The sequence below is a fragment of the Pollachius pollachius genome (assembly GCF_949987615.1).
Source record: "Pollachius pollachius genome assembly, chromosome: 12".
NCBI classification, from domain to species: domain Eukaryota; kingdom Metazoa; phylum Chordata; class Actinopteri; order Gadiformes; family Gadidae; genus Pollachius; species Pollachius pollachius.
In genome coordinates, this window is record NC_136945.1 from 18,513,442 (window position 1) to 18,523,441 (window position 10,000).

At 47.7% G+C, this 10,000-nt stretch overlaps 1 protein-coding gene across 2 annotated transcripts in view; it reads left to right on the forward strand.

Annotated features, from left to right (window-relative positions):
* scn8ab (sodium channel, voltage gated, type VIII, alpha subunit b) overlaps window positions 1-10,000 on the forward strand; it is a gene marked incomplete at both ends in the record, with an annotated part of 37,975 nt that overhangs the window by 4,724 nt on the left and 23,251 nt on the right. For both annotated transcript variants that reach the window (XM_079747320.1, XM_079747321.1), the window contains 6 exons: window positions 4,095-4,264; window positions 4,786-4,866; window positions 4,954-5,082; window positions 6,342-6,433; window positions 9,476-9,691; window positions 9,999-10,000. The exon at window positions 9,999-10,000 is cut by the window's right edge and continues 70 nt beyond it. In XM_079747320.1, coding sequence (XP_079603446.1) covers window positions 4,095-4,264; window positions 4,786-4,866; window positions 4,954-5,082; window positions 6,342-6,433; window positions 9,476-9,691; window positions 9,999-10,000 — 690 coding nt within the window. The remainder of the gene's footprint in view (window positions 1-4,094; window positions 4,265-4,785; window positions 4,867-4,953; window positions 5,083-6,341; window positions 6,434-9,475; window positions 9,692-9,998) is intronic.

Genomic DNA, 10,000 nt, shown 5'->3' on the forward strand with positions numbered 1-10,000 from the left:
CCTATAATATGAATGACATTTTGGTCCCCAGAAGTATGAATAATAACACACAAATACCAGTTATAACTTCTAATGACTATGCATCCGCATTGTCTGTTGATTCAGCCATGATACTCATCGCTTCTGAATCATCAAAATCACACGTTCACACGCAGGCTCAAGTGTGTTCAGAAGTGGCTGAGGATATATGTGTGTGCGTGTATGTGTGTGCCAGTGCGTGTTTGTATGTGTTTGCGTGAAGGTCATTGCTGTCTTCATGTGGGCCTTAATATGGGTCTACAGTACATTTTGATGGGATGGCTCCACCAATGGGACGTTGGTCTACAGTACATTTTGATGGGATGGCTCCACCAATGGGACGTTGGTCTACAGTACATTTTGATGGGATGGCTCCACTAATGGGACGTTGGTTTACAGTACATGATGAGATGGCTCCACCAATGGGGAGTGGGTCTACACTACATGGTGAGGGTCTCGACCAATGGGGAGTGGGTCTACACTACATGGTGAGGGTCTCGACCAATGGGGAGTGGGTCTTCGGTACAGGCTCTCTTTGTCTCCCTCTCTGTCTATGTCTCTCTGTCTGTCTCCCTCTCCATTCCTCCCTGTATCATTCTCAGTTTCCCTCTCTGCTGCACACCAACCCATCCTCCCTCCCCCTATCTCAGGTTTGTCTCTCTCCCCTCTGCAGCTCTCTGGCTGCTTTCTGTTCTGCATTACTCTCTCTCCCCCTCCACTGCCTCTCTCTCTCTCTCTCTCTCTCTCTCTCTCTCTCCCTCTCTCTCCCTCTCTCTCTCTCTCTCTCCCCCTCCACTGCCTCTCTCTCTCTCTCTCTCCCTCTCCCTCTCTCTCTCTCCCCCCTTTTCCCTCGATCTCCTCACTGCTGTCCCGTATTCCTTTACCCCACACACACAAACACACAGACACACAGACACACAGACACACACACACACACACACACACACACACACACACACACACACACACACACACACACACACACACACACACGCACACACACACACACGCACGCACGCGGTCCCTGCATCTGCATCTGCCTCCTGGTTTCTGCACACTCCCTCCTTGGTGTCCACTGGGAGCAGGAACCTTCCAGCAGCTTTGCAGCAAAACTCCTCCTGGTATTAGAATGAAGCGGGCTCCGTCGCCACCCAGACTTACAGATGGTGTGTTTACCGGATGGTTCACCTGTCTGTCTGTCTGCCTGTCTGTCTGTCTGGCTGGCTGGCTGGCTGCGAGTGCAGCACAGGCTGAATGGCCGTGTGTGTCGCAGACACGCGCAGACACACACGCACACACACACACACACACACACACACACACACGCACACGCACACGCACACGCACACACACACACACCCTGACTAGGCCAGCAGTCCGCCCGGCTGAAGTCAACAGCAGCATTCCCCCCGACTTGATTTCAACACAGTTGACTCAAGTTGTATCTGTAACAACGCTGTATCCAACGATGTGTACAGTCATTTGCACATGCTACGAGGGGTGACCCAAATCAAACCAATAGGGATAATGCAAAAGTGTTTTTGTGTGTGCAAGTGCGATTGTGTGTGTTTAAGCAACCCCAGGCCATGTATTGATATGGTCTGAAGTCCACCACCACATCCCCTAACAGGTAAACCCGCCCCCTATAGAGGAATTTAGACTCTCTAATGGGATCCAGGTTCCATTCGCTTTCCATTTATCCTATACTGGTGATGCATAGGATTATACTGGTGGATTATAGGACTATACTGATGGATTATACTGGTGAAGTATAGGATTATACTGGTGATGTTTAGGATTATACTGGTGAAGTATAGGATTATACTGGTGAAGTATAGGATTATACTGGTGATGTATAGGATTATACTGGGGAAGTATGGGATTATACTCGTGATGAATAAGATTGTACTGGTGATATATAGGATTATACTGGTGAAGTATTGGATTATACTGGTGATGTATTGGATTATAATGGTGAGGTATAGGATTATTCTGGTGAAGTATGGGATTATACTGGTGATGTATAAAATTATACTGGTGATATATAGAATTATACTGGTGAAGTATAGGATTATACTGGTGAAGTAGAGGATTATACTGGGAAAGTAGAGGATTATACTGGGGAAGTATAGGATTATACTGGTGGATTATACTGGTGATGTATAGGAGTATACTGGTGAAGCATAGGATCATACTGATGTAGGATTCTTTTTTTGTACAATGGAAAAAGGGGATATGGAAAAATATTTATACTGCTACAGATGCTATATAAGCAGAAAGACCCAGAGAGGGAGAGAGAGGAAGAGAGGAAGGGGGGGGGGGGGGGGGCAGAGAGAGGAAGGCAGAGGGAGAGAGAGGAAGAGAGGGGGGGCAGAGGGAGAGAATCCATTCTGTCTTCCCCTGACTGCGTCGCTATTTTTAATCTAATTAGATTTCAGGACACCACTCGTCTCGGGATACCTCTGGGTTGACTTTCTAGTGTTCCTGTACTGGGATCTCCGAAACCAGTGGTGTGGCACCAGTACATCCGTGGCGGGAAGCAAAGGGGGGGTGGGGGGGAGAGCCGCCACCGATCGCTCCGACGAGCATCTTGTGTATCCCTGGTTGTAATGCAAAGGAACTGGAATTGCAGGCCGTGTTAATATCTCCCCGCCTCTCTCGTATCTCCGGCAGCCGTTCTGCTGGTGTCTCCATTTTTTTTTACTCTGCAGGAGCCAACGTCTGCTTTTAGCAAGACAAGGCCTTTGGAACCCGGGACCAGGCAGCTTCACCTTCGAGTTACCGTCACCATACTGTCGGCGGGGCAGATATTGACCAGAATCCCGTTAACTGCGTTAGTGTTACGGGACGATGTGATGACTCGGGGAAAGCTCTGACACGCAATTCCTGAGGCGCCCCGAACGCTCCGAACAACCGCGGACAGCCTCCAGAATCATCAACGTTGAATCAGGATCATTTTTATTCGGTTTTCGTTTTACATAAAGATGCGATTGACACGCACACACGCACACACACACGCACACACACACACACACGCACACGCACACGCACATACACACACACACACACACACACACACACACGTGAATTTGAATCCCCTCACCCACCCTGGGTTCCGGGCTGTCTCTGGGTGGGAGTGGCCGTTGAGGAGCTGGAGTCAGCAGATCTGGGCCTGATCGATGACAGGGCATGCGGTTGTCTTCCAGTAAAAGCTTTAAGCTCGGGAGGAAGGAGGAAGGAGGAAGGAGGAAGAAGGAAGGATTGACATTTGGCCGCAGAGAGACAGGGGGAGAGACGGGGGGAGAGACGGGGGAGAGCCCTGCTGGCCTGGGCCGGGGCCCGCAGAGAGGCACCCCTGATTGGGTCACGCACACACAAGCGCGCGCACACACACACACACACACACACACACACAGCCATCATTAACCCAGATCCATACATCAATATTACAATCAGGGACAATGTTGATGTTCTATGCATATAGAAATACAAATGCAGATTCATATCAAGTATTTTAATAGTATAAACATGTGCAATACTGGAAATGTTTGTAGATCAATTATTAGACAAATACAAACACACACACGCGCGCGCACACACACACGCACGCGTGCACACACACACACACACACACACACACACACACACACACACACAGTGTGTGTATGTGTGGGCTGGTCCCACCCCCCCTACCACGTATGTCATGTGATCCGGGCATCTGAAATAACCTACATATTACCTTCACCCCCCCCCCCCCCCAACGAGAGGTGTTCCTCGCTCCGCCGTCTCCCAGTCGGTCACCGTAGCAACCTGCCCACCCCGGGACCCTAACATGTGACCCCTCTGTTTGAGACTGGGAGCAGGCAGAGAGGGGCTCAGACAGAGGGGTGGACTGTCCCTCCTCTCCCTTCCCCCTCTCCCCCCCGTCCCTCTGACCAGCACTGCAGCACTGGCCTGTTTACTGTGTTCAGCACCGTGTGTTTGATGCATTCTGGAAACTAATCTACTCTCTCCCTCTCTGCCTGTCCCTCTGTCTGTCCCTCTGTCTCTCCTCCTGTCTCCCTGGCTCTCCACAGACCTTTATAGTCATCAACAAAGGGAAAACCATCTTCCGCTTCAGTGCCACGCCCTCCCTCTACATCATCAGCCCCTTTAACCTGTTCAGGAGAATAGCGATTAAGATTTTGATACATTCATATCCTTTCAGAAACGAGCTGCATGTCAAATGTTCTGTTGAGCTTGTGTTGTGTGTGAAGAAAGGGAAACTGTCGTTTGTTACGGTGCATGTGCATGTGTCCTACACTCGGAGCAAGTGGAAAATATGAAAATACTATATTTCAATCATTACAATGGCTGATTACATTCAATATGTTGTTCACAGTTAAAAGCATGTGGATAGACGGTGCTGATTATTGGTGCTTAAACACCTCATCTTTAAGGTGGAGGTAGTATGTATATTGTAGTATAAGTACATATTTGAAGAAGACTTAGTGTGTATATACACGTGCAGTATAAGTACATCTTTAAAGAAGTGTAGTATGTGTATATTCCTGTGTAGTATAATTGCATATTTGAAGAGTGTGTAGTGTGTATATTTGTATGTAGTATAACTACCTCTTTGAAGAGGAGGCAGTGTGTTTATTCCTGTGTAGTATAACTACATCTTTAAAGAGGTATACTGAGGTTACTCAGTGTGTATATTCCTCTGTAGTATAACTACGTATCTTCCCGTGTATTTCCTTGACTCTTTCCCCTCACGTTATTCAGCATGATCATCATGTGTACCATTTTGACGAACTGTATATTCATGACCTTTAGCGACCCTCCAGAATGGTCCAAACAAGTAGAGTGAGTATCCTCCGTCCCCATCAACACATCCATGCTTTGACCGACCGCCTGTAACTGGTTTAGTTCATGAATCTTCTTCTCATCCAGGTACACCTTCACGGGTATCTACACCTTCGAGTCCCTCACCAAGATCGTGGCCCGAGGTTTTGCTATAGACAGCTTCACGTTTCTGCGAGACCCCTGGAACTGGCTGGATTTCATGGTCATCTCCATGGCGTAAGTCCCCCGACGCTGGAGGTCTTCCCTGCTCCTTCTCCTCCTCTTCTTTAACACGCTAACGCTAAAATTGAATAAAAAGATAACTGCAGTAAAAACTCAAGAATGAGGCCAGATAGATAGTTTAGAAATTGTATACTATAGTATCTTTTAATATCAAAGAACATGAACTGCCGGCTAAATCAAATCTTAAAAGTTATACAGATCTAGCCGACCCTTAGACTGCTATACAACTAAAACTGAATGAAACGTGTTTAGTATTGTAGCTAGTTGTTCATCCAATCATGACGTCATGAATTAGAATAGATGATTTATACACAATCCTGCTGACGTCAGCCATCACCCACATCCCAGTTTCATGATCACCCAGTGACGCTTCATCATGTTCCATCATAATCATGAAGTCTTCCTCATGTGTTCCATAGTCTTCCTCATGTGTCCTATAGTCTCCACGATAAGGTCCTTCTTTTCTGTATGACTCTTCCTCATGTGTCCCATAGTCTTCCTCATGTGTCCCATAGTCTCCGCAATAAGGTCCTTCTATTCTGTATGACTCTTCCTCATGTGTCCTACAGTCTCTACACTAAGGCCCTTCTATTCTGTATGACTTCCTCATGTGCTCATTCGTCTCCACACTAAGGCCTTCTATTCTGTTTGAATCTTCCTCATGTGTCCATTAGTCTCCATACTAACTAACTAAGTCTTTATATTCTGTATGACTCTAACACGGTGTGAGTGATGACCTCTAAGTCGTTGTATGTGATCCACCTTGCAGGTACATAACAGAGTTTGTAAACCTAGGCAATGTGTCAGCCCTGAGAACGTTCAGGGTTCTGAGGGCTTTGAAAACTATTTCTGTTATTCCAGGTAAGAGAGACCAGCTGTCTGTTCTGTTTGGGCGGGGCGCGGAGGGGTTGATGTTAGGTGTGGTTGTGTTTCTCTCCCTTTTCTCCCCCCTGGTTGGACAGGCGTTTCTCTTTCTCTTTCTCTCTCTCTCTTTCTCTTTCTCTCTATCTCTCCCTCCATCTCTCTCTCTCTCTCTCTCTCTCCCCTTACCCCTACCTGTCCCTCCCTACCCCTACCTATCTCTCTCTCTCTCCCAACGTGGTGTGTCCCTCCCGGTCTCCGGTGATGGTGGTGGTGATGGTGGTGGTGGTGGTGGTTGTTGTAACCTTGTACGCGCGTGCGTACGTGTGCGTGCATGTGTCCGTGGCGTTGCGTGTCATGGTCTCTGTTCTGTGTCCCCCACCCCGTTGCAGATATGTAACAGAGTTTGTGGACCTGGGGAATGTCTCGGCGCTGAGAACGTTCAGGGTTCTCCGGGCCTTGAAAACTATTTCTGTAATTCCAGGTGAGACTGCATTTAAACACTAAGGCTGAGCTGCTCCTCATTCCAGTTTTAATGGTTTCCTTTTTGATTTGAAAAGAGATGCCCCTCCCAAAAAAAACAACATATATCTATTATATTTTGTTTTCTTTCCGTTATTTTTTTACGACAATCAAAAATGGTAGTCATACATTTTTGATAGGCTAAGCAGTCTTACTGGCAGTCTTGTGGGGCTAAGTGGAAATCAGAACCTCTTAATGTGTTTTATGTGGACCATAGGTTCCATTTGGACTGGCCGGATTGTGTTTCTGTCTCCTCTTTCAGCAGCATGGTCGAGTTCTTGTGTTTTTAAAGTAATACGAAGGCACAGCTCGGTCCATTCTAGATTGATTCGATCATATTTGACTAAACGAAACACTGACACTCGTTTTAAAAAATACTATGTAAATATAGCCATTTCAAGATTATTTAAAGAGAGATTCAATGTTCATGTTATGGCCATGTATTTGATCAAAGTTTGGTCGAATACATGATCAATTTAATGTAGTTTTTTTGTTTTGTTATTCTTAATTATCCTCCATATTGAATTTAAACATTATTCTAAAAACCAATGTCTGGTACTTTTATCTTTGGATTTCCAAGAAAACAGGACATTTAATTCCTAAAGACTGCCAAGCCTAGTTTGACAACACATTATGCTGCATGAAGCTTCAAACACCTGCTTTACAGTTTGGCTTAACAGACTCTCCCTGGGAACTCCATCAGTTCTTTAGTGATTCAGCTTTTTGGATTCAGGCTTCTGGATTTTTTGAAGATCTTTGTCCATCCTGGGAGGGAAAACATTCAAGGAAAACTGACATCAGATACACACACAGACACACACACACAGACACACGCACACATACATATACATACACACACACACACACACACACACACACACACACACACACACACACACAGACACACGTACACACACACACACCCATCATTAACCCAAATCCATACATCTATATTACAATCAGGGTCGATGTGCATATTCAATGCATATAGTAAACAAATACAAATATAATGCAGATTCATATAACGTATGTTAATAATATAAACATTTTCACTACTGGAAAAGTTTGTACATCACGAATTAGTCACACACACGCACACACACACACAAGCACACACATGCACACGCACACACACACACAACACACACACACACACACACACACACACACACACATGCACAGATCTGAAAGCGATCCACTGGTGCAAAACGTTTGCTCAAAGCAAGTATCAAAGGGCAAGTGGGACTTTGCTGTAATTTGTTGTGGATTTGTGTACATACAGCACTGTAAGCTCAGCCTCCGGCATACAGTGCTCCAGCACACAGTGCTCATCTGGCTCTGGGGGGGCCCTCCTCCATGGGGGAGCACTGACCAGTGGGCCGTGGGGGTCCTGGGATGGGAACGGTTCTTCACTTAGAGCAAAGTCACCATCACGCTTTTTGACAGGTGATGTTGACACAGAGTCCCTTCCTTCAGCCTTGGCGTTTAAATGACCTGCATGCCCCCCCCCTCCCCCCACCCCCCTCTTAACCACTGATCCTACCTCCTACTCCCTGCCTCCTCCTCCTCCTACCCGCCCTGGCCTGTACCCCTCCCACCCCCCCGCTCCCCCCCGGTCCCGCTGGGTGTGACCCTGCTGCTGTGGTCGCTCCATCTGTCGTTACCTTCTGAGAGCAGCCAAGGGATGTTCCTCCAAAGGTGGACCCTAGGAAACCAGTCTCGGTGAACTCTAGGCTACGCCGTATCGGTGAGCACCGTCCAGTCCTCTGCTCACCCTTCAATACAACATTAATGTGTTCCGATGCCGTACTTATTGGAAGAGGCTGACAGAGTACGCATCCCGATATGTACTCACCGATGCCAGCGGAGCGGTCCAGCTTCAGGAACATCCCCTGAGTGGTCTCCGACCCTTGTGGTGTTCTGTGTGGTGCGGGGGGGGGGGGGGGGGGGGGGGGGGGGGGGGGTGCAGAGAGCTCTGCTCCCTGGATGTTCAGTCCAGTGGATGTCTGTGCCGTTGAGGGGATTGCACCCTTCACTCTTTACACGGGCCTGACTGCACCGCCCGACTCTCATACCCAGATATGTGCTCACGTTTATTGAGACCCCCCCCCCCCCTCCCCCCCATCCCAATGGGCTGACCTGCTGCTCTGACACACACCTTTAGGATGTCATTATCTACGCCTTTTGATTTGGGGTTTTAATCCAAAACAATGGAGTAAGCTCCTAGTTGGTCCGGAGACCACAGACGTCTCTCACAGCGACCACGCAGAGAAGGTCTCCGGTACAAACGTTACGGGAGCTGAACCCGCCGTCGTGTGAAGGGGGTGTCCGCGACCCAACGATATATTCACCGCATTACACAGCGCCAGCTGCTCTAACAAGAGACGCTGTACCAGATTCAGATTGACCTAACGGTGGACCAGTGGCTGCCGGTGGACCAGTGTGGTCTCCACACCACTCACTGGGCCCAGTCCAAGACCTGGACTAGTTGACCTGAATAGACTCCACCATATCCTAGTACTGGAGCAAGGCTGGAGATACAGCTGTGTGTCCGCCGCCAAGCCTGTGCAACCATGAAATGCACAGGCTTGCACCTTTTGTATGTGTGTATCTGTCTGTGTGTGTGTGTGTGTCGGTTTTTTGTGTTTGTGTGCTTCTGTATATCTCTCTGAGTGTACATTTTTCTTTATTTTCTATATATATGGTTGTGTGTGTTGTGTGTGTGTGTGTGTGTGTGTGTGTGTGTCTGTGAATGTGCGTGCGTGACATGGTTGTATGTGTGTTCCTGGGTTTTTGTTTTTGTGTACGTTTTCCTACACACACGTACATGCACACCTCGCTGTGTGCATGCACTTGTGTGTTGTACAAATGTTTGTGTGTGTGTGTACACATGTGCGGTTGTGTGTGTGTGTGTGTGTGTGTGTGTGTGTGTGTTTGTGCGCGTGTGTGTGTGTGTCTGTGTGTGCGTGTGGGTGTGTGTGTGTGTGTGTCCTTCCCCTCCCAGGCCTGAAGACCATTGTGGGAGCCCTGATCCAGTCAGTGAAGAAGCTGTCAGACGTGATGATCCTGACCGTCTTCTGTCTCAGCGTGTTCGCCTTAATTGGGCTGCAGCTCTTCATGGGGAACCTACGACACAAATGTGTGTTCTGGCCCATCAACATGTCAGAGGCATTCCCAAACGGCAGCAACTTCGACTGGGATGATTACATCATGAACAGGAGTGAGATGATTTTTGCATTGAACACACGCGCACACAACACACACACACAAACACATACACATCCACGCACACACACACACACACACACACACACACACACACATTCACACAAACACACACACACATACATAGATACATACATACATACATACACATGCACACACACATATACACACAAACACACACACACACACACACACACACACACACCACACACACACACACACAGGTAAGCCTTGTTTAAGCACCGTGTGTGTTATTCTTGTCATTAGTGTTAATAACGAGCCATTGTGCTTTTCCTTTGTAGCC